Consider the following 25,068-nt stretch of genomic DNA (forward strand, 5'->3'; position numbering starts at 1 on the left):
GCCAGGATTGCTTTCGCACAAAACTGGGAAAAAAATCAATACACCTTCAGATGAAATGACAATCAGGAAAATACTCAAATGCACAAAAATGGACAAAATGAAAATAGAGGTAAAAGAAAGAGGAGAAATGGACTTCTATAAAGTATGGAATAAAATGTATAATTGGCTAGAAATCAGCAGCCAAAACAGAAAATAGAGAATATAAATATATGGTGATACAAATAATGAATATTATTATGTGTTAACATTATGTTTGCTACATTATAGGACAAGGTTAAAGCAATAGGAAGGCAATGCAGAAAGGAGAATTATAAAAGCTAAGCAGGAAAACCAATATAGAAAGCTGTAAAATTACTGCATATTGTTATGCATGTTCTGTTTCTTCTTTACTATTTTTAAAGATTAAAAAATTCAATAAAAATTATTTTAAAAAAAGAAGTTATGGGTGCTCTAACACTTTAGGTTTTCAAAAAGAGACTGCACATTTATCTGAAATGGTGTTGAGTCTCTGTTTGAGCAGGGGGGTGGACGAGAAAACCTCAAAGGTCTCTTCCAACCCTATTATTTTATGTTCTCAGTTTCCTTGAATGTGTTATATGGGACTTCACACAGGGAGAAATGTGACAAAGACTTTCACTGGTGGTCTGTACTCGCAAATCACAAGAAAGTTGACTCAGTAGAGAAACCTGATAGAATTTGGGGGTGGTGAAAATTCATTCCCACTCTCTCAATTGTCCTAGAACAGGGATGTCAAACTCAAGGCCCGTGGGCCAGATCCTGCTTGTGGGACTGTACAGTGGGGCTGCCCTGGAAACAGTGAAGGACTGGCTCATGGCGTCTCTGCCAATGAAAATGGACCTCAGGAAGACCTCATATGCCCTCCCCAGCTCCATTTCTGCTGGATAAGGATTACAGGAGGCTGTGGCAGCTGAAAATGGAGCCCAGGAGTCCGTTTTCACTGGCAGAGGACTCGAGCCAGCACAGGTGCCCCTACACAAATGATGTTGAGATGGTCATGCCCCTGCCCCCCCCTGAGGTGAAGCACAAGCCTAATGTGGCCCTTAAAGAAATCGAGTTTGACACCTCTGACCTAGAGGTATATTGTGACTGAATATGGAAAGTGGCTGAGAGATCAAGCAGAGGCAAGATGAATATCCCATCAGAGGTCCAGAGAATCAGATCCTGAAGGATTAATGAAAACAGCCATAAACAGAGTCTGTTTGAAAATGCAGTTTATCTTCTTCCTACGCCATGAACTGACCAACAAAGTACTAAGGCAATGAATAAATTGACAGAGCTGACACCCGGTGCTCCCCACCACCTTTTATAGTTACTTGGTAATTAGGTTAAATCCTCCCCCCCCACCTGCATCATCTAGTTACCCAGAGTGAAAACCACTCTTCAATCAATCATGGATTGTTCTCAGTCAGTTATCAGTTCTGGAATTTTCTCAGTGGAAACCTCCCAGCAGTCAATCATGAAGAGCTTTGTAGAGTTCTCAGCTGGATTGCTTGTGGAGGAGGAAAATCTCCATCTGGTAAACATGAGTCTTGCAGCTGGCCCTGCTCACCCCTCGAAGGCAGCTCCGGGCCTCTGGGCTCACTGGAGCTGACATGAGTCCACCAGTTAATTCACTAGCATAATCAGTGCTTTCTCTGAGCTATGATTGATCATGAAACCCAAATATATTCATTGCACAATACATTTCTTGAATAACAGGATTAAAAAGTATACTGAATAGTTTTGATGATTACATTGGAACTACATTCTTAAGTCAGGCAAACATTTCCCTCTTCCTGCAGACTAGTAAATGAAGTCATACAGAAAATAAATTGGGATTCCCAAATCCCTGTATAATTATCAAAAATTGCAATGCTTACATCATCTTCCATTAAAACCTAGGGGACTTCTCTCAGCCATGGTTATTTTGAAACAAGGAAGATGTCAGTAACCCTCATCAACAGATTTCACAAATATTTCATAATTCTTATAAAAATATGAAGATCGGGTCCACAAGGACTTTAAGCATGACAAAGAACACATGGTGAGATCCTGAAAATCCTGAAACCAAAGACAGTGGTGCCTTTCCCAGAGAACTAAAGAAGATCTTCATTATGATATCTGAAATACTGCTGCTGCTTCTTCTCCTGGTGTCCAATTTTCCATGTAGTACGCTGATGACCAAATGTCCATTAAATGTGCAGAGAGAAGGAAAACACGAATTTAATTACTACAAGCCAGGAGATTTCCTGATTAGTGGAATCATATCTACATCTAGCACTGTATTTCAACCATACATCTTCTTTAAACCTCCAAGCCACACATTTATAAGGTAATTCCTGATGTGTACTTAACATTAGTGATTAATTTTATGTTTTCCACTGTCTTACGTTTAATAGAGGCGGTTAGCTGATACGAACTTTAAAATTTTATATGTTTTAAAGTTTAACATTGATATTTGTGACATTAGCAGTCTACGATTAAAACTATCTGGAGTTTCCAATTAAAAGTATCTGGAGTTTCCAATTAGGATGATTTTGAGTCTGAAGAAAAGCATTGGAAATAAAGTCCTCTGTAGTCAATAGGACTATCCTTCTAACAGCAACACCAAAGAGGTCCATCACCTGGCAAGGTCCCATAAATGAGTAATATACTCATCTGACTTTTTTTTCAATTACACAAAGACTTTCTAAGAATATTTCTGCATTATAATACATTGGTGTGCTCCCTTCCTGCTTTTCCCTTCACGAGGTAAACCAGAATCCAAAGCTGTTAGCAAAAATCACCCTGGGCTACAGCATTGTTAGAGATACTGTATGTCAGAGATGCATTCCATAACTAATTTCCGATTGTTAGATTGTTAAATTGCCCTACGAGCTTCATAAGACAGCAATCCAACTGATTGCTAAATGTCATAAAGGAACAACTTAAGGTAATATGATGTGATTTTATGAATTGATGATGAAACCCTCACATCAAGATGAAAACCAACTGAAGTCTCTTATCTTGCAGTATACAGAGTATGAGCTTCTGGAACATCCTGCCCTTCTTCTTTGCCACTCATGAGATCAACCAGAATCCAAAGCTTTTACCAAACATCACGCTGGGCTACAGCATCTATGAGAACTTTTTCAATGCAAGGATAACTACTGAAGTCATGATGGACTTGTTGTCTACAGGGCAAGAGAATGTCCCAAACTACAGTTGCGGAAGACAAAATAATCTTTTTGCTGTGCTTGAAGGGACTGATTCAGAACTCTTTAATTACATTTCAGCTATGTTAGACACCTACAAAATACCACAAGTATGAATGAATAATGAATCTAATTTCATTTTTTATAGTCTATTGATAGTTCAAAAGGGGTCAGATAATAAATAGAATAGAATAAAATAACAGAGTTGGAAGAGACCTTTGAGGTCTTCTAGTCCAACCCCCTGTTTAGGCAGGAAATCCTAAACCACTTAAGACAAATGGTACCCAATGATTAGGGGACTGGAGGCTAAAATATATGAAGAAAAATTGCAGGAACTGGGAATGTCTAGTTTAATGAAAAGAAGGACTAGGGGAGACATGATAGCAGTCTTCCAATATCTCAGCGGCTGCCATAAAGAAGCTTTTGACATTTTAAAAACTTTTTAAATGAATTGAGTCAGATGACAGAGTTTAAAAGACACCCAAAATATTATATTTTCATCAGGCATTCAAATGTCTCTTTCGTCATTCAGACATCAGTGCATGTCTTGATTTTTAAAAAAATACACAGGTTACAAAGAGATTTTTCAGCTAAAGGAACCTTCATCATAGCTCAAATAAGTGCTCTCAACCATACTTTGCATGAAATTTGCATCCGCTTCGCTAACCCTTCTTCTGCACCCCCTCTCCCTGTCTTCTGGTCACTGCAGTCTTGGGAGATAAAAACATCTTTTCATCCTTATTCCAATCAAATCCAAAGGAAATCCCAAAGACTGTAGGGAAATTATTCTTTAAGAGGGTGTTTTCCCCTGCTTGCACTTAAAGACAATGAGAAAATACCCAGCTGTCACATTTTGTCCTGCTTTGTTCACACAACATTCCTTTTTCTCCAATCCATGATCAAATCAGATCAAATATATATTTTCTTTTTAACAGTCATTCACTAGTCTTTACAATAAAAGAGTACAGCAAAAAGAGAAACAATTGAGCACATCAATTTGTTATTGGGGAAAGAAAAAAAGCAGCATATTTACTAAAATGTTTTGTACAATTGTATACCTTGGTGAATATATTTGACCACCTGTTGTGTCGGTGTAGGGTTAGCTTTAAAAAAAGCTCTTAAAGTACTTATTTTTTCCTTAAAAGCAGAGCAATCAACCATATTTTCTATTTCATCTTAGATCAACTATGGGGTGATCAGCCACATTCCTGAACAAAAACATCTTTTTCCTTTTTTCTACCGAGTGAGTCCAAAGCAAGAACCTCCTCACTTGGCGATAGTGAAATTGCTCCTGCATTTCCGATGGACGTGGATCGGCCTCGCTGCTCCGGACAATGAAAGTGGGGAAAAGTTCAGGAGAACATTTGTACCAGGAGCCCTAAGGAAAGGAATCTGTGTTGCCTTCTCAGAAAGTTTACCCATGGTTCTTAGAGCAGGGAGGGGAAAGCACTTCTTTCAATATTTTAGTGACACCAAAGCAAAAGGTATTGTTTGTCAGTTGGATTCTCAGACAACATTTATACTAGCAGTGCTAATACAAGAGATGGAAAAGCAAAACCCCCTGTATAAGGAAAAAGTATGGATTGCCACAGCTTTGTCAGATATCAGTGTGAGATTCTTTTATCAGCTAGTTAATCTCCAGCATAATCATCTTTTATTATCCTTCTCAACTAAGGCAAAGAAAAGGACACAATATTATGATTTTAATTCACATTACTCTGCTACAGGGAACTTTGGGAAGGCAGCATTTCAGTGTTCCTATTCAATCCCCTTGTTGTCGAAGAAAGCTTGGAATACATGCCTGGAAAAAGAGAGCTGGGAAACCCCACCCCAGGATCTGGTTGAAAGAATCTTGTCCGAGGATTGCTCCAGTATTTCCACAACAATCCAGGTTGTGGCCTGGGTCCTCCATGCTGCCATTTCCTCCCAATTGAGTAAGACGAGGATGCGTGTTGGGGACCACCAGGCACTCCAGATAATACAGCCATGGCAGGTAAGACTTCTATTACAAAATTCCACTAATGGTTTCCTTTCCATTCTTTAGTCTTTAAATTTTTATTAGATTATAGAATAAAATACAGAAATACGAAAGCAGATAGGAGGACACAGTGGGGCGGGGGGAGAAGGGGGAAAAGTGAGGGGATGGGAGAGAGAAAAATTAAAAAAAGCATTGACTTTCTATTACACCTGTTGCACTAGAATAAGGCATTAACATTCCAACCTCAATGCTTTACTTTTCCATAATAATAGAAACTAGGCATTTTTATAACAACACATCAATCTAATCAATAAAACTGATTATTAAAGTTTCATTTTTTCCCCAAAATCCAGAAGCAATCTCCATGTTGCCAAAAAAAAGTACTTATATTCTTTTCTTTGATCAAATGGTCAATTTCACCATCTCTGCCAATTCCATCAACTTTGGTGGCCATTCACGTCCAGGTTCTCTTTCAATACTTAAATGGTACATTAGAGAGAAGCAGAAACGATGGGGATAACACCAACAATTATGGCATGTTTTGTAATATTTGTTCTGAGCAGATGAGGAGGTTTAGAGAGAGAGAGAAATTGAGAGATTGTGTTGTTGAATCTTCTGGACACTGTATTGCAAATTTTAGATTGTGCAGAAATGAATAGTTTAACACTGAGAATAAAGTATAAGGAGGAATCAGTGTACTTCAAGACATGGGGATGTTTTTGCAATTAGTTAGAAAAGGAATATGAATAAAATAATATAGATCAAGAGAGGGAGAAATTGAGAGATTGTGTTGTTGAATCTTCAGGAGACTTTATTTCTGAATGTTCTAGATTAAACCGGATGTGCTGATTCAGGAGTCTTGTGGGAAAAGTATATAATGTCTCAAGAGACTGAAAGGTTTATTTATTTTTCTTTTATTTAATTTGTCAAACATGTACAAGATAACTAGTATAAGCCTAAACATGGACATGAACAAGAGAAATTAGTAGAAATGAATGGGGACAGTGTTACAGGGATGGAAGGTGCGCTGGTGCGCTTATGTACCAGGGGTGGGTTTTGGCTCCCGCTACTGCTGGTTGGCAATGCACACATGCACAATACTATGAAAATGCTTCTATACATGCGCAGAAACAAAAAACAATATGGCGCCACCATAGGCACTGCCATTAGAACCAGTTCAGGGATGTGGCTTTCTGAGTTACTTCCCACTTGTCCAACTCGGGTTGAACAAGTAGCAACTCACCTGTGTTATGTACGCCCCCTTTATGGACCTCTTATGAATTGGGTGAGGTCCAGGGTAGACAGTTTATGGTTAAAGTTATGGGGTTGGAGGCTGAAGACAAAAGCACCAGGATAAAGTACCCCTAATTTGATTTAGTGTTGAAATGAGAACCTTCACATTGCAAGTGTGATTCTCCATCTTGTTTTAGCTCCATCCTTTTCTAAGAAACTTCCAGATTTACAATTTTTCTGTAAATGATGTTTATTTGGATGAGAATGGAATTCCTACTGCCGACTTTGATATCATGGACTGGGCAGTATTTCCCAATAAATCTGCTGCTGGGGTGATGATTGGGGATATTGGAAAAGAAGATCTCAAGATCTCTGTCCACAAGAGTTCCATCATATGGCCAACATCTTTTAATCAGGTAACCAAATCTGCCTCTTTGTGGGTTTTAATATTCATCTGTTCCTATATATCCATATGGTTTTGTGGTTTATCAGTCTTTTCTCTATGATGGAGGGACAGGTTGAAGGAGATTCTTCCTGGGTCTCAAAAAAGGATCAATTGCTTATGGTGGGAATAGCAGCATTGTTCTGGAATAGGATGCAAAACAGAGGTGTGTATTCTGCAGGTTCTGACCAGTTCTGGAGAACCAGTAGTGGAAATTTTGAGTAGTTCACAGAACTGGTAAATACAACCTCTGACTGGCCTCGCCCCATCTATTCTCTGCCTCCCGGGTCCCAGCTGATCAGGAAGAAATGGGGATTTTGCAGTAACCTTCCCCTGGAATGGGGAGGAAATGGAGATTTAATAGTATCTTTTCCAATGGTGGGTTCCTTCTGGTTTGGAGCCATTTGGTCCAAACCTGGAAATAAGGAGAAATTTTCTGACCATGACAGAAATCAGCCATTTGGAATAGCTTTCCTTTGGAAGTTGTGGGAGCTTCATCACTGGAAATTTCAAGAAGAGACTGGACTTCCATTTGTCAGAAATGGTATAGGGTCTCCTGTTTGGGTTGGTTATTGAACTAGATGTTAGATAAGTTAACAGCCTTTTCTCTACATTAAGGGGACTCTGGGATCCTAGCCTGCTGAAATGAAACTACCAGTGATGACTTTCCACTAAGACAAAATGTTTTCATTGTATTTGAAAAAAAAAAGATCTTGAAAGTATCTTCTTGAATTTGTGAATCCACTTTCGTGGTCAAATCCATTTTTAGATGTAATCCCTTTATTCATACATTTCTCTGATTTTCCTTCTGTTTAGAAGGCTCCCTTTTCTAGGTGTACTGAAAGTTGCATCCCAGGATATACCAAGCTCTTGAGGGAGGGAGAGCCACTTTGCTGCTATGACTGTTCTCCATGCATGGAAGGAACAATATCTGTGCAGGAAGGTAGGTAGTTCAAAAAGAAAAAAAAAGAACCAGTTTTTCATTCTAAGGAGAATATATTAGCAATAGCAATTGCTCAAGGGGTGGGTTTCAGCCAGTCCGCACTGGTACGGGCGTACCAGTTTGTGAAATTTAGCATGCCTTCCTGTACCTGATCTTCCGGAGGCCCCGTATCAAAATGCTCCCTCCTCTGACCTGCCCCCCTCGCTTCCCCAGCCTGCCTGCCCTGTCGCTACTCGCTCACCCCACCTGTCAGCACCAGGCTTCCCCACCCACCCTCTTCCTTTGCAGAGGATTTGGAAGAAGCCCACATGGTGTGCACTCCCTTCTCTTTGACAACCACCCCATTTCCAACGGCAGGGGGAGAAATCTAGGTATTTTTCCTCCTTCTGCATGGATCCCCCAGCCTCATTGGAAACGAGGTGGCTGTCAGAGAAGGGAGCATCACGCACCACGTGGGCTTGTCTAACAGTCAAAGAAGGAACAGGGTCAGTTACAAAGGGAAGAGATGGGGAGTCTGCTGGGTGGGCATCCACTTTGCAAAGGCAGCTTGGGTTTGCCCTGAGGGAAAATCCCAGCGGTGGCAGCGAACCAATGCAGGAAAGGGTGCTTGTGGCGGCGGTGAGGACATGCTTCCCCTGTTCGGTCTAAGCAGTCCCCCCTGCCCCTTCTGGGCTTGGGAGATGCCGGCTGGCGTGACCCACAAGCCATTGAGAGCCATCACTGGCTCGGAGCCATGGTTCTTCCACGCCTCATTGCCTTTGCTGCTATTTCGTACCAGCTGGGAGCAGATAGTTTTTCCCTGCCAAGGCTGGAAGAAGTCACCACTGAATCCTGCTTTGCCTTCTGCGACTTCACCCTCTGCTATCATGGCTCATGGCAGTGGACTCAGACCCCTATGCGAGTCACCCCCTCCCAGACTTTGCCTGTCCCTCCATGCCATGGCAGGGATGGCCGGGGCAGCCCAGTAAACTGGATGCCCAAAAATGGCACAGAGGCATTACACGCATGCATACAAAACCCTATAAAAACCTCTAGGCATGCAATCCACAGTGAAAAAATGATCAGCTTTGGGGTTGGAGACAGAGAGGTCTTCAGTCGACCCCCCTCCTCTCTTCACCCCTCACCTCCCCAAAATCCTATGCAAAAATGAACTCAAACCACAAATATTCCTTATAGATATACTTTCAAAAAGCAAAACCCTACACTGTACTGAGATATTTGTTCTGGCAGCTGCAAGTACTAATTTATCAAGAATATTGGAAAATAAATATTTTGTCAGTAATGTCAGATTGGGAGGTCAATTTAGAGACTATGCAGCAATGGCACAATCTACAGCAGTGTTTCTCAACCTTGGCAACCTTAAGAGATACGGGCATGAACTCCCAGAACTCATCGGGAGCCATTGAATTTAGGGAGTTTGGCAATTCTGGCTGCAGATTTGTGGAAGTCAAAGTACATAGATCTTAACACTGTCAAGATTGAGATAGAGTATCTGTGATGAAATTTAACCAAATTTTAAAAAGAATGGCTGTCGCATATGAAACATATTGTACAGCTGGATATATTTAGACTTTTGGAACATGATTTTTGCCAGAAAGTTGTTAGATTAATTAAAACTAATATAAACATAGATACTAGCAAGAATTTTTATGGTTCAATGTAAAACATGCCCACACAAACAAATAGAATGTGTTTGTTTGTGTTACGTCTGTGTTTGTATTCTACTCACAGCTTGGGAAAATAAATAAAAGGGAGGAGAGGAATGTTTTTCCATCACTATAATTTTCTACTTTATTCCTGCTTAGTTATTTCTTTTTGAGTTATTCAATTGTTGCTATCCAAAACAGACCATTTCCCTCCTTGATTTCATTATTCTACTATCTTTTTTTTTAAAAGAAAGAAAATTAAAAATTGCTCTATATGCATGCAGTTTCTGGAAAGTTGATTATGATGTACTGAATGTCATTGAATCACTTGTTAAAAAATACTTTGTGTTTTCCAGATGTAGCCCATTGTGAAAAATGTCCAGATGACCACCATTCCAACAACAAGCGAGATCAGTGTCTCCCCAAAGTTACAACATTTCTGTCCTACAGAGAAAACCTAGGTCTTGTTCTGGCTATCTCTGCCTTTTCTCTGTCTCTAACCACTGCTTTAGTTCTAGGAATTTTTATTAAATACCGAGAAACTCCCATAGTCAAAGCCAACAACCGGGATCTCACCTACATTCTGCTGATCTTTCTCCTGCTTTCCTTCTTGACTTCCCTTCTATTCATTGGTCAACCCAAGAAAGTGACTTGCCTTCTTCGACAAACCACCTTCAGTATTGTTTTCACAGTTGCCGTGTCTTCCTTGCTGGCCAAGACTATCATGGTGGTGTTGGCGTTTCTGGCCACAAAGCCAGGCAGCAGAATGAGGAAATGGCTGGGGAAATCTGTGGCCAATTTCATCATCTTCTCCTGCTCTGGTGTTCAGGTGGGCATCTGTTTCATATGGCTGGGAATCTTTCCCCCATTTCCAGATTCTGACTTATATTCCCAAAAAGGACAGATCCTACTGCAATGCAATGAAGGTTCAGTCACCATGTTCTATTCTGCCCTTGGCTATATGGGCTTTCTGGCTGTCATCTGTTTTTTGGTGGCTTTCCTGGCCCGGAAGTTACCAGGGACTTTCAATGAGGCCAAGTTGATCACTTTCAGCATGTTGGTTTTCTGCAGTGTTTGGGTCTCCTTTGTCCCCACTTACCTGAGCACCAAAGGGAAATACATGGTGGCTGTGCAGATCTTCTCCATCTTGACCTCCAGCCTGGGCTTACTTGGCTGCATCTTTGTCCCCAAATGTTACATCATCATTCTGAGACCTGACTTGAACATGAAGGGACATCTCATGATGAAAAACAACAAAAACTTTTGATTTTGGAAGCTATTTTTTATCCAAATTATTGCTAAGATAAAATAAGACTTTGGAAACCTTTTGTTATTTGTTCTAAAAATGCTTTCTTTCTCCCATGTGATTAATGTTACTATCAATAGATATCCTAAGGAAGGTTATTGATGTTTCTTCCACCAATTTAAAACTATGTTATTTGTCTTCTAAACTACACTTCTTCAATATTCATTGAGCATACAAGTTGAATAAATATGAAGGGAGTATACAGTCTTGTTTCACTTCTTTACTGATTTGAAATAACTCTGTTTAATTCTGTTTTTGTCAGACTCTAGCTTCAAGACACTACCAATGAAGCAATTGTTCTCCCATTCCATATCTCCTTTAGTCCTATAACTACATTTCCCTCCCTTGCTCTTTCCTGTTTTGTCATTCCAGTCTCCAATAACAATCTTGCTTATGTATTCAATTTCAAACTGAACTTGATACTAAAACTCTTCTGAATTTATGTTTGGGACATAAGTTTGGAGAATCATCACTCATCACAATCCTCATCACAAATAGCATTGAGCTGAGGGATAGTACAGAGATGAAGTAGCTAGTTTGGATAGGGGGAAGAGAGATCTGGCTCAGGAACACATAGAAAACATGAGGTTTAGATTTGGTAGTGGAAAAACTGGGCTTCTGGGCTGCCTGAGGGAATTAGAACTGGGAAGCACATATCTTCTGTGATTCTTCTTCTTCCAAAACTAATTTCAATTGGTGTGCAGAGAGGAATGTTTAGTCTTAGGCCTCTGCTTTAAGCAGTTCTGAAGGCTTCACTCTCTTCCCACTCCTATTTAACATCCTAGATGTCATAATAATAACTGTAGTGAGGAATATTGATTTTCTCTTGGAGATAATGATTCTAGTGCAGCTTCGTCTGAATATAAGGAAGGGGATTTATCCAGAGGTAGGCTCCTACTGGTTTGGAATGGTTCATACGGTGGTATGCCGGCCTAGGTCGCAGAACCGGCAGCAACCCAGCCTGGCCATGACCCCAAACGAATTCCCCGGTTGCCATCTATTTTTGTTCTGGCATGCACAGAACAATTTCCATTGAACTATGCATGCATGTGCCGTGTGTATCCAGTATGCATGTGTGCATTCAGCATGCATTCATGCAAAGTGCACATACAAGCAAACCGGGAGTAATGCCAGCTAGAACCAACCCCTGGATTTATCCATATTAGTGTGGAGAAAAGTGTGTGTGGGGGTTATGTTCCCTTTTTAAAAAACTGCTCAATTCAGAAATTCTAATAGAAAATGGCACTGGAGTGGATGAAGAGATTGAGCTATTCTGCAATGTGAGTGTCCTCCTATTCTCATGGCTCCTGCTCAAGGAACACCTGGCAGTCATGGCTAAGGAGCATGTGCACAGATTCATCTACTGCAGGGGTGTCAAACTCAATTTCATTAAGGGCTGCATCAGGGTTGTGTTTGACCTCAGGCAGCCAGGGTGGGCATGGCCAGCCTGACATCACTCTTCCCCGGGGTGCCTGTGGCAGCCCAAGTGCTCTGTCAATGAAAGCAGGCTCCCGACCTCTGTTTTTGGCTATGACGGCCTCCTGCAACCCTTTGCCAGTGAAAGCTGGCCTCTGCCAGTTTTTGCTGATAGAATAACCATGGGATGATCCTTCACTGTTTCCAGGTTGGCCCTGCGGGTCAGATCTAAACACTCTGCAGGCTAGATCTGGTCCCCAGGCCTTGAGTTTGACACCCCTCATATAGTGCATCAATTGTGCCCCTTCCTAGACCAAAATGCCTTGATCATGGTTATCCATGCCTTTTTCACCTCCTATTTGGACTACTCCAATGTGCTCTATGTGTAAGGTGACCAGATTTTCAGATTGGTAAAGAGGGACACCATTGACCGGAGGGGGGGCTTGATTAAAATTTTTATATTTTGTCAAAAGGTCACCCCAGGACACTGAAACCATCATAAATACGAATCTGTTGCCAAACATCAAAATTTTGATCACGTGACCATGAGGATGCTGCAACAGTCGCTAAGTGTGAAAATGGTCGCTAAGTGTGAAAATGGTCGCTAAGTGTGAAAATGGTCATCAGACACTTTTTTCAATGCCATTGTAACTTTGGTCACTAAATGAACTGTTTGAAAGTTAAGGCTAGCTTGCATTATAATGCCTTATGCTAGCTTACATTTTCAAGAGAGAGAAGCTAAACTCCTTGTTAGAATTGAAATAGAAATGAATAGAGTAGAGTAAAATAGAATAGAATAGTTTATTAGCCAAGTGTGATTGGACACACAAGGAATTTGTCTTTGGTGAATATGCTCTCAGTGGACATAAAGAAAAATAAAATAGTAAGATAGTGGGATCCTTGCTGCACCAAGCCTTCACTAATCCTTTCACTTTCATCAAAAACAGTAAAAATCAATCATGCTTTTTTATTTCTATTTATTATTTTGCTATGGCCACATATGAATATATATGCACATTCCAAACAGATTTTCTTACTAAACAGCCACCATTCTCATCCATAGGCCACTAAATGCCTCACCAACCTTTTCTGTATTCTTTCATTTTATTTATTTAACACAGAGTAGATTAGGCTGTCAGCCTTAGTCATTCTTCTAACATGACAACAATTCTTACCAACAAGGACAGTATTGGCACATTTTAGCTAATGCAACCTAAACATAACCAAAGCCTATTTCACTTCAAGTATGCTAACTTTATTCTATGCCTTCCCATGCATTACATGGCTTGAACGTTCGCGGATCGCCACCAAATTGCACAGATGGTTGTTCTACCAGATGGACATCCTTACTTTTTCTTGAAAACGGGAGAGAGGCTGCCTTTCCTAGTCTAGCCCCGTAACAACAACCCTACGTGGTAGGCTGGGTTAAAAAAAAGTGAGTGTCGGGGAATTCTGCGACTGCACCACCCCTTCGCTGCTCTCGCTTCCCAGGGAGCCCCCTTTCCTCTCACTGAGCAGCCCGTTCTTGGAACAAAATGGAGAGGCTCAGAGGTGGATACGCCTGGCAGTCGGTGGGGATGGTGCCGAGAGGGGCTTGCGCTGGGAAAGGGAGCTTGCACGGTCCGCCGCACACCGCCCTTTCCCAGCGCAAGCCCCTCTCGGCACCGTCCCCACCGACTGCCAGGCGTATCCGCCTCTGAGCCTCTCCGCACAGTCACCCCCTTTCCCATCGCGCCTCCCACCCCAAAAACAAACCACCAGCGCTCCTCCCGCTCCCCCACTCCCCAGGCCTGCAGCGCCTTTTCTTCCCGTTCGGCTCCGAGCCACCATCACGGACCTCTTTTGGCTCCGCTCTAGGCACTGGCCGCCGTGCCACCGTCCTCCCCTCCATCATTCCCCCTCCTCCCAGAGCACCACCGGAAACATGCCAACCTCAATATGGATGCAAAGGCGTCACATCGCCACCACCCATGTTCACGAGGCGCCGGGCATCGCAGGGTGCAGAGGAACCCAGCAGACAGACGGGAGACTGGGGGAGGGGGGAAGGAAGAGATCCTGTCCAGGGTAAAAAGAGGGAAAAGCGGAGAGCCTACCCTGGATGGGATCTCTTCCTCCCCCTCCCCCCGGTCTCCTGTGCGATGTGACGCCTTTGCAGGTGCCTCAGTTGCCCCCGATCGTGGGCGGATCTCCATTGACGAGGAACTCAATAATCCTGGCACATAAAGCTTTCCCCCCCCCTCGGAAACTGAAGCTTGTTTAAAGAAAAAGGGAAGGGCGTGGTGCATCAGTGGGGTGCGTGCTGGGAGGAATCTCTCACGGGATAAGATACCACCAATATGCGGACGATACGCAGCTGTATCTGTCCGCCCCGTGCCAACTCAATGAAGCGGTGGACGTGATGAACTGGGGTCTTGAAGCCGTTAGGGACTGGATGCGGGCTAACAAGCTTGTACTCAACCCAGAAAAGACCGAGTGGCTGTTGTGTTTCCCTCCCAAAAATTTGGCTAGTGTTCCAACGATCAGGCTGGGGGGTCAAAATTTACACCCTCAGACAGGGTTCGCAACTTGGGAGTCCTCCTGGATCCACAGCTGACTTTTGATCACCACCTGTCGGCTGTGACCAGGGGGGCATTTGCCCAGGTTCGCCTGGTGCGCCAGTTGCGACCCTACCTGAATCGGGAGGCTCTCACAACAGTCACTCGCGCCCTCGTGACCTCTAGGCTGGAATACTGCAACGTGCTCTACATGGGGCTGCCCTTGAAGAGCATTCGGCGGCTTCAGCTAGTCCAGAATGCGGCCGCGCGAGTGATCGTGGGTGCACCTCGGTTCGCCCACATAACACCTATCCTCCGCGAGCTGCACTGGCTACCTGTTGGCCTCCGTGTGCACTTCAAGGTGCTTCTTACTACCTATAAAGCCCTTCATGGTAGTGGATCTGCGTACTTGGGAGACCGCCTTCTGCCAATTACCTCCTCTCGACCCATAAGATCCCACAGATTAGGCCTCCTCCGAGTGCCATCTGCCAGCCAGTGTCGGCTGGCAACTACGCGGAGGAGAGCCTTTTCTGTAGCAGCTCCGACCCTCTGGAACGATCTCCCCGTGGAGATTCGTACCCTCACCACCCTTCAGACCTTCCGCACAGCCCTCAAGATCTGGCTATCCCGCCAGGCCTGGGGGTAAAGACCATAGTTTGCCCCCGCCCGAATGTTGAATGAATGTTGTTTGATCTTAACTATATATTGTATTTTTATGTTATTGTACGTCTTCCCCTCCCATAAGTTGTTAGCCGCCCTGAGTCCCCTCAGGGAAAAGGGCGGCCTATAAATAAACGCAACTACAACTACAACTACAACGGGAGAACTCACTGTGGCCAACTCACCATGGCCAATTCACCACAGGATTACTCATCACAGTCAACTCACCATGGGATAATTCACAGCAGGACAATTCAATAATTCAATTTAATTATTTAAAATAATAAAAATTTAATTTTTGTCATTCACATTTTCTTTTGTTCTTCCTTTGGCATTCTTTCTTCAATCATTCTATTCCACCATTTCTTCCTACCCTGTGGCAAGTTGTCCCATGACAAGTTGGCTGTGGTGAGTTCTCCTAGAGCCCACTGAATGTTCCACTATAGAAGGATCAGCAAAATATTTCTCATACTGTCATCATTGGCATTCCTTCTCTTCAGTGTGATGACATGGCTGTTGTGGAGCATATTCCTCACACTCAGAACATTTGCATGGTCAATCCAGTTGGATTTTTTCCTTGACTAAGTCTTGACAGTTTTTCATGATAGAAATACTATTATTGCATTCCAGGCCTCTCAAGGATTAGAAATATTTCTTACAACACATAAAAAGGATTTTATTTTCCAACTATTTTATTTTATGTTACAGTGATTATTTAGAAAAAATAAGCTATATTAATCAACAAGTCTCATAGTTTTTCATCCTTAAGTGCTGTTTGGTGTTCAGGTCAGATCTCAGGATAATAATGTAGCATTTGGGAACAAAGATGCAGACCAATAAACCCAGGCTGGAGGCCAGGATGGAGAAGATCTGCACAGCCACCATATATTTCCCTTTAGTGCTCAGGTAGGTGGGTACAAAGGAAATCCAAACACTGCAAAAAACCAACATGCTGAATGTGATCAGTTTGGCTTCATTGAAAGAACCAGGCAGCTTTCGAGCCAGAAATGCCACAAAGAAGCAAATGGCAGCCAGGAAACCCATGTATCCAAGGGCAGAGTAGAACATGGTGACAGAGCCTTCATTGCATTGCAGCAGGATGTGTTCTGGTTGGGAATGGAAGTCAGAATCTGGGAATGGGGGAGAGATTCCCAGCCATATGATACAGATACCAATCTGGATACCAGAGCAGGATAAAACAATAGAGTTGGGTAGACTCTTCCCCAGCCATTTCCTCATGCTGCTGCCTGGCTTTGTTGCCAGAAAGGCCACCACCACCATCACAGTCTTGGCCAACAAGGAAGACACAGCAACTGAGAAAACAATACTGAAGGCAGTTTGCCGAAGGAGACAGGTCATTTTCTGGGGGTGACCAATAAATAAAAGGGAAGTCAAGAAGGAAAGTAGGAGAGAGACCAGGAGAATGTATGTGAGGTCCCGGTTGTTGGCTCTGACTATGGGAGTTTTTCTGTGTATAATGAAGATTCCCAGGACAAAGGCAGTAGTTAGAGACAAGAAAGAGGCAATGAGAGCTAGACTTAGACCTAGTGTTTCTTGATAAGATAAGTAACTTAAAACTTTGGGGACACATTGATCTCGATTCTTACTGGAATGCTGCTCATCTGGACACTTTTCACAGTAGGCTTCATCTGAGAAACATAAATAATTTGCTGTGTAAGTAGTGAATCCAGTAATGTTTAACACATTATAACTTATTTACCAAAAGAAGACAGTGAAGTATATGTAGAACAATAATAATTTATCCTCGGTCCCTTCTTTGTAATACTGCCAATTCTGTACCTAAGTGATTTTTATATTTTGCCTAGCCATATACTTTCTATAATTAAAAAAAATTGTCTTAGGTTGATTGAATGTACTTCAATAATCACAAGAAAGAGCAAATACCTGGTCTTAGGAACACATCTCTGCATCCACAATTATCTGCATTATGGGGCATTTTGAGGGAGAAATACTTTGCTAGGTCACAAATAGGTTATGTCCCCATAGCAGCTGGCATCATTTAACACACTTGATTCAGTTTGTGAGCTAAGTAGGGTTACATCTGGTTTATACTTGAACAGGACATCTTCTTTGCTATTGAGCCACCTACCTTCCTGTCTGGATATTGTTCCTTCAATGCATGAGGAGCAGTCATAGCAGCAAACAGGTGCTCCCTCTCTCTTCACCTTGCTGTATCCCGGGAGACAACTTTTAGTACACCTAGAAAAAGGTGCCTTCTAAACATAAAATTGGAGAAGTATGCAAATGAGGATATTACTTATGAAAAGTAAATAAGTCAGAAGATTCCAATTTAGAATACTGAAGGATGTAATTTTCATGTTTCTTTCAAAATACGGTGAAAATACTTTTTTCATAAAGTATTGTAAACATCATCGTCCAATAAGAGCTTGAAGGTCAGCATGATTTTGTCCCAGAGTCTACTCAACTCTGAGCATGTGCTATGGATACAACACCTCATCATCTTCCACATGAATGGCCAATGATTAAAAAATGGGGGAGTGTAATGCAAAGCGGGGAATGGAAAGGTTGTTTGCTCCTATCTCGGACAGTGTTAGTGAAACCTTTCGGCACCAAATGCTGAAACGGGAGCTTGCCAGAAACCAGAAGAGCAGCTGCCCAGTGTGCATGCACATGCCCAGCAGCTGCTCTTCCAGTTTCTGGTGTGCACAGGCACACCGGCCACCTGGTCTTCTGGTTTTTGGTGTGCATACGAAGACCAGGTGACCTATGCACATGCATGCACCGGAAACCAGAAAATCATCTTCTCGGGATGTGCATGTGCACAGGGCAGTGACTCTTCCAGTTTTTGGCACTCCCACGTGTATGAAGATGACATGCCAGAACCTGGAAGAGCAGCTGGTGACCGCTCATGTGCCTGGAGAGATGGCTCTGCTTGCCAATTCTGTGCATGCCATAGGTTCACCCTCATGGTGCTAGGACAACATCCACTGTAACTTGTTCTGTGCCCTCCTTCTTCCAATGTCTATCTCTGAATCTCAAGTCTTAAAGCATGATCCAGAAAGGAGGAAGCTATCTGCTTTTAAAATGGCTTTACTGACCTGCTTAGCTTCCTTATAGGCTACAAACATGGATTAATCAACCACAACATTTCCATCCTGCCCAAGAACAATTCTGGTATCCACGCACTTAGAAATCTTGTGAGTCCAAGGAGAAGCTGGAGAGCATCCTTCAACCCAACCATTTTTTAAAAACACACCGTCCATCAGAGTGGCATAACATCAATTTCCATATATAGGAACAGATAAATGACAACTGAATTACCTGGTTAAATGATGTTGGCCATTTGATGGCACTCTGATTGATGGAGACCTTGACTTCTGAAGAGGCTCCTCTTTCTATATTCCCAATTTTCACTCCAACAGTAGACTTGTTGGGAAACATTGCCCAGTTTATGATATCCAAGTCAGCAGCTGGATTTCCGTCGTCATCCAAATATACATTATCCACAGAAAGATTGTAAAGCTGGAAGTTTCTTAGGAAAGGATGAAGCTAAAAAGACATGCATTACCATGTGAATCCTAATTCAAAATAGTCTGCTTCAACTCAGTGCCTCTGTCTGCAAATGTTGGCAGAAAGAATCCAAGTAAGGATTTACTCTCTCCCCCCCTTTTCCTTTATCACTCTGGCCTGATCCCTTTTATGAAGTTGCTAGTCTCAGGTCACAAATATATTTTGACTCCTGCTATCAGCCATCTCACTATGGCTAGTTCTCCAATACTGATCTAATGTGCCAACCAACTTTGGTGATACATTTGGCCAAAACACCAATATCCCAAATTTCTTTGCCTGCAACTTTGACTCCTCTCTGTCTTTGAATCGTCTTCAGCAACATGATGTTGAGTTGTCCTATCTTCGTTGGTAGGTGTGCCAATGCAATCTGTCTGTTTCATCTCTCTTATCTACCTTTCCCTTCTTCCTCCTCTGCTTGGAGATTGTTCTTCAGCTCAGAACATGTCAAAGAAACTATGGTCGCCTGGGTGAAATTTTTTGGTTATAATGTGTTATTGGCTAAATGGGAAAAACTTTGGATACTTAATTGGAAACTAACAATGTCCATGGCTTATAAAGAAAATCTGTATAAGATGTTCTACAAATGGCATCTTGCCCCAGCACGGCTCTCCAAAATGTTTAAAAATTTGGCCCCGAATTGCTGGAAGTGCAAAAAAACACCAGGCACCTTTTATCATATGTTGCAGACATGCAATGAGGCAAAAAGATACTGGAAAATGATATAATCTTGATTGGAACAAATGGTAGGAGATCAAATTTTGTTCAAACCAGACATTTTTCTCCCAGGCATAATACCGGAGGGGTATAAAAAAGATGTGCTTTTTCTAATTATACATGTACTAACTGTGGCATGTATAACTTATGCGCAGTATTGCAAAAAAGAAAATACACCATCAGAGGTAGATACATTTAGGAAAATTTTGGCCTGTGTGGAAGCAGGAAGGCTCACCCTTGAATTAAAAAATAAAGGGGAATCAGAATATTTTGAAGTTTGGAACATACTTTTTTATTGGTATAAAACAAGGTGACAACTGGAACAAACTGTAAATAATGTGATTGGATAGATGGATAGATAATGTATTAAGTAGGCTAACAGTTATTGGATGAGATAATCTGTATATAATGTGATTGTATGGTCACTACGACTTCGGGGTGCTACACTGTTTTAAATGTAAAAACAATAAAAATATATTTAAAAAAGGATTGTTCTTCATCCCCTTGTCTATGTCCTCTGAAAGAAACCATCCCCCGACATCAACTCTCTGTATTGTAAGAAGGAAGAGAAGAACTTCAGCAATTGACTTGGTAGTTTCCTGAAGATATTGAGTAGAGGCATAGATTTGAATTGCCCATATCTTCACAGTCGACAAAGTCAAGGTTGGATGATCAAGGAGAATATCAGAGTTACTGTGACATCCTGGTGTTATTTAATCTATGGATATGGAATGGGACTCTATTGAGGCAGGATTCCCTTTTCTTACAGAATCCTGAATTAGCACAATTCAATTTAAAACAGGTAGATACAAGAAATCTCACTCTCTCATTCTTCTTACACTACATAGACTACAAAGTACATACATGAGAAATTGGGAAACTGTACAGCACCCCACTCTGTATTCACACTATTTCTGATCCATTATGAAACTGAAGAATTGAATGGATTGTCAAAATTCCATGGAAAGAAAATCATACCTGCCATGGCTGTACTACTTGAGGAAACACATGATCCCCAATCTGGACTGTTCTCCAACGGAAGTGAGAGGAACGCACAGCATGAAGCACCAAGGAGACAGCCTGGATTGCAGTGGAAATACTGTGGCTGTCCTCAGACAAAATGTCTGCAACCACATTGTGAGGTGGCATTTCCCAGTTCTCTTTTTCTATGCATCTTCCCCAAATTCTCTTTGACAACACAGGGCTCAAATAGGAACTCTGAAATGCTGTCTTCACAAACTTTTTGAGAGTGGAAAAATACGAATTTAAATCATAAGATCGTGTCCTTCGGTTTGTCTGGGTTAAGAAGGATATCAAAAAGTGTTTATGCTGAAGATTAACAAATCGATAAAAATATCTCACACCTATGTCTGTCAAAGCTGTTGCAAGCCATACTTTTCCCTCAAACATTTCATTAGTCTTTTCAATATCGTGTATTATTATTGTTAATATAAATGAGGCCTGAAAATCTAATTGACAAACAATAACATTTACATGGCTGTTGTTAAAATAGTGAAGAGAGCCCTTTGTTTTCTTTTTATTGACCACAGGGAGGATTTCTGAGAAGGCAATACAAATCCCACTCTTCATGGCTACAACCGTAAAGGTTCTTCTGAACTTTTCTCCATTTTCATTGTCTGGAGCAGCCAGGCCAATCCATGTCCATTGGAAATGGAGGAGTAGTTTAATAATAGCTAAGTGAGGAGGTTCTTGCTTTGGACTCATCCGGTAGAAAAAAGGGAAATGCTGTTTCTGCCCAGAAATGTGATTGATAACCCCATAGTTGATCTAAGATGAAATAGAAAAGATGAGTGGTTATCTGGCTCTTAGCAACCAATATGACTGCTTAATTTAAAATTATTTCCAAATGCAAAGTCGTGCTTTTCATATGTCATTGAGAACACTACAGTTAATATATGGATAGACAGATAAACAAATTAACAGAGTTGGAAGGGACCTTGTAGGTCATCTAGTCCAACTCCCTGCCCAAGCAGGAGACCCTACACCATTTCTGACAGATGGCAATCCAGTCTCTTCTTGAAAGCCTCCAGTGATGAAACTTCTCTTCCATTGGTTGATTGTTCTCACTATCAGAAAATTTCTCCTTGGATAGTCTGAATCCATTTCAGCAGTAAAAAGGGGAACTCTGCAAAGTCAGTCTGTCTTTCAAAAGCTATGCTGTAAACTGATGCCAGAATGGAGAAAAATAAATATTTAGGTCCATAATGGAAAAGTATTATTTTAAGAAACCTAGATTGAACTTTCATTCATACCTGAGGGATTTTGTAGATGCCCAGCATGCTTGAAACATGACTAAAGAGCTCAGAATCAGTCCCTTCAAGCACAGCCAACAGATTTTTGGGTCTTCCACAACTGTAGTTTGGGACGTTATCCTGTCCCATGGATAGAAAATCCATCATGGCATCGTATGTTATTCTTGCATTGAAAAGGATCTCATAGATGTTGTAGCCCAGAGTCATGTTTGGTAAGAGCCTTGGATTCTGGTTGATCTCATGAATGGCAAAGACAAAGGGCAGGACATGAACAAAACTCACAAACTTACTGCAAGATAAGATATATTAATAGGTGTTCATTTTTGGTTTGATTTTGGGGGGGGGGGTCATAAAGGATATTTTGGATAGCCTTTTAAGGGAATCTATGAATCATCAGTTATATTTCTATCGTTTACATGTACTTTGGACTGTTAAAGATCTGGTTTGAAATCAATGGAAGAGTGATGGGATCATGGCTCATTCTAAAAACTCAACTGGGTCATCTGATGAAGGGCTGGGGAGGTTATCAAATGCTAACTCTTACTACATTGCAATGTAGGAAATATTGTCAGTTGTTTATTGTTGTAAATTGGCCCATGACTTGAGGACTATGTCCAGGAGATGATAAAGGTGATAAGGAAGAGAGATAGGGGACTATGTCCAGGAGATGATAAAGGTGATAAGGAAGAAAGTGTGTGTGTGTGTGTGTTTGTGTGTGTGTGTGTGTGTGTGTGTGCGTGCGAGCGAGCGAGAGAGAGAGAGAGAGAGAGAGAGAGAGAGAGAGAGAGAGAGAGAGAGAGAGAGAGAGAGAGAGACTTTGACAGACTAGTGTATCATAGAGAACATTGTAGGGAATGAGAAGATATGGCGAGAAGAACCTCCTATTTTTGCCTTCCACCCTCTCACATCACCTACTGTATGTTATAGAATAGAATGGAATAGAATAGAATTCTTTATTGTCCAGGTGTGATTGGACACATAAGGAATTTGTCTTTAGTGCATATGCTCTCAGGGTACATAAAGAAAAATAAAATACATTCATCAAGAATCATAAGATACAACACTTAATGATATTCATGGGTTGCTAATAAGCAATCAAATCATACTAGGAAACAAATAAAACAATATAAATTGTAAAGATACAAGAAACATGGTTATAGTCATAAGTAGAATGGAGGTAGGTACTAGGAAGGATGAGAAGAATAAGAGTAATACAAACTTAATAAATAATTTGACAGTATTATGGGAATTAGTTGTTTAGCATAGTTATGGCATTTGGGGAAAAACTGTTCTTGTGTCTTGTTGTTCTGGTGTGCAGTGCTCTATAGCGTCATTTTGAGGGTAGAAGTTGAAACAATTTATGTCCAGGATGTGAGGGGTCTGAAGATATTTTCACAGCCCTCTTGTTGTGAAGAACGAAGCTCCATCGACCCTACAACTATTTTGTGAGATTGACAGTGGCTCTCAGGAGCTATACCTGCTTTTATAGAACAGTTAAAAAAACCCGTCAAAGTGCATGATATGCCTTAGGTAGAATGTTTTCTTTAAAGCACATAGGGAGGGGGAAGAGGTCACAGTGATTTTGTACTAGGAAGTGGGAATCCATGCAGACAAGATGACCAATTAATCAGAATTCAGTGCCCATGAGTAAATTACCTTGCAAAGCTGTTGGTGGGAGGCATGAAGAAACTATATGGTTGAACTACAACACTGGATGTAGATATGATCCCACTAATCAGGTAATCTCCTGGATTGTAAAAATTTAACATGTACTTTTCTCCTTCTAACACATTCAGTTGACATTTGACCATCGATGCCCCGCAGGGAAAGTGGGACACTAGGAAAAGCAGCAGCAATAGCATTTCCCATACCATGAGGGAGATTTGCGATATTCTTTGAGAGAGGAGCCACTGTCTTTGGTCTCAGAGCTGTCTCAGGAGAAGCGATATTCTCTCACCAAATATGAGATACTCCCTGGCAGCAAAAACAGAGAGAGAAACATGAAGTGTCATGCTATTATAGCTCCTGATTACATAAATCCCATCTGACTGTCCACTCACAAAGCATCCCTTGCCTGTGGCAACTTGAGAGCAGGCCAGGGATGCTTGAGGCTCTTGATTTAATTAGGACATCAGTCGGAACCCTGACACTGACATTATTGGAGTTGTTTTTCCAGGATTTTTATATGAAATGTTACCAAATATTTGTTAAGTTCTGTTGATGGGCAATTACTAAGTATTCTCACTTAGTAATTCCAGGGGATTTGTTGGAAATAGAATAAATCACCATCATTTTGTTAATCATAAAGGGAGACTTGATCACAGTGGGTTCCTTACAAGAAACCTCTGTGACCATGGGCATAGTTGCAATTTAAATGTTTATGTGTTTCCCTTAAGGGACCAGTTCTGGAAAGTTTGACTGCTTTTTACTCACCAAAGTGATTCTTGTAATACTAAATGTTGCAATATGCTATGACAACTGAACGGTATTTAATTAGTTACTGAACACATTAAAATTCTTTGCTACCTACTTCTGGTATGGACGAGGCTTCTTCAATGGTGGTATTTAGCCGGTTCGCACTGGTTCGAGTGAAGCAGTTGTTAAATTATCACCCACCCACCCACCCTGCTATCAAAGTGGATCCTGGGTGCTGCGCTGAAATGGAGAAATGGGCAATGGAGCGGCCGGCACAAGGAAAGGAGGAGGGCGCTTTCCCTTTTTCTTCTCCCTGCTCCACCTCCTTCCCTTGTGACAGCTGCTACATTGCCCGTTCCTGCATTGCAACACAGCACCCAGGATCCATTTTGATAGTGTGTGTGTGTGTGTGTGTGTGTGTTAATTTAACAACTGGTTCACCCAGGATCAGGTTGACCATTGTGGGAGGCTCATCCCGCATGTGTGGCGGAGTTGGAAGATGGAGATGGGCCATGCCTCCCTTGACAGCCAACCTGACCCTGAGTGAACCACTTGTTAAATCCCACCACTGGACTTCTTCCTGCATTTAGGACAAGTCCCTGGAATATCTGTTCCAGGAGGTGATATTTCAGTCAAATCAGATTAAACTAAATCATCAGATTAGACTAAAACATCACCTTAAAATACCTCCTTTTTCTGAATTCTGCAAAAAAAACAAAACAAAATTTGTTTCATTGATGTGTGTAGTCACTATGAAGGCTT

At 41.6% G+C, this 25,068-nt stretch overlaps 1 protein-coding gene across 1 annotated transcript; it reads right to left on the reverse strand.

The window, feature by feature from the left end:
• Positions 1 to 16,090: 16,090 nt before the first annotated feature.
• Positions 16,091 to 23,702, reverse strand: LOC106541787 (vomeronasal type-2 receptor 26-like). The gene is made up of 6 exons (XM_014057322.2): positions 23,548 to 23,702; positions 21,892 to 22,180; positions 20,597 to 20,857; positions 18,656 to 18,883; positions 17,463 to 17,589; positions 16,091 to 17,001 (listed from the first exon to the last, which is right to left on the reverse strand). The coding sequence occupies exons 1-6, from the start codon at positions 23,700 to 23,702 to the stop codon at positions 16,091 to 16,093; spliced, it is 1,971 nt and encodes a 656-aa protein (XP_013912797.2).
• Between the last annotated feature and the right edge of the window lie 1,366 nt (positions 23,703 to 25,068).

Source organism: Thamnophis sirtalis, unplaced genomic scaffold (assembly GCF_051295495.1).
Source record: "Thamnophis sirtalis isolate CommonGarterSnake01/CBP01778 unplaced genomic scaffold, rThaSir2_p1.2 scaffold_3, whole genome shotgun sequence".
Taxonomy (NCBI): Eukaryota; Metazoa; Chordata; class Lepidosauria; order Squamata; family Natricidae; genus Thamnophis; species Thamnophis sirtalis.

What these genes read in the sequence shown, in the direction of transcription:
- LOC106541787 (XM_014057322.2), bottom strand. Translation starts at nt 23,702, where the DNA reads ATGGTCAAATGTCAACTGAATGTGTTAGAAGGAGAAAAGTACATGTTA. An exon ending in GCATCTACAAAATCCCTCAG is followed by an intron (nt 20,858 to 21,891) that starts GTATGAATGAAA and finishes ACTCTCAAAAAG; the next exon opens with TTTGTGAAGACAGCATTTCA. An exon ending in GGCCAACATCATTTAACCAG is followed by an intron (nt 17,590 to 18,655) that starts GTAATTCAGTTG and finishes TTTTATGTTTAG; the next exon opens with AAGGCACCTTTTTCTAGGTG.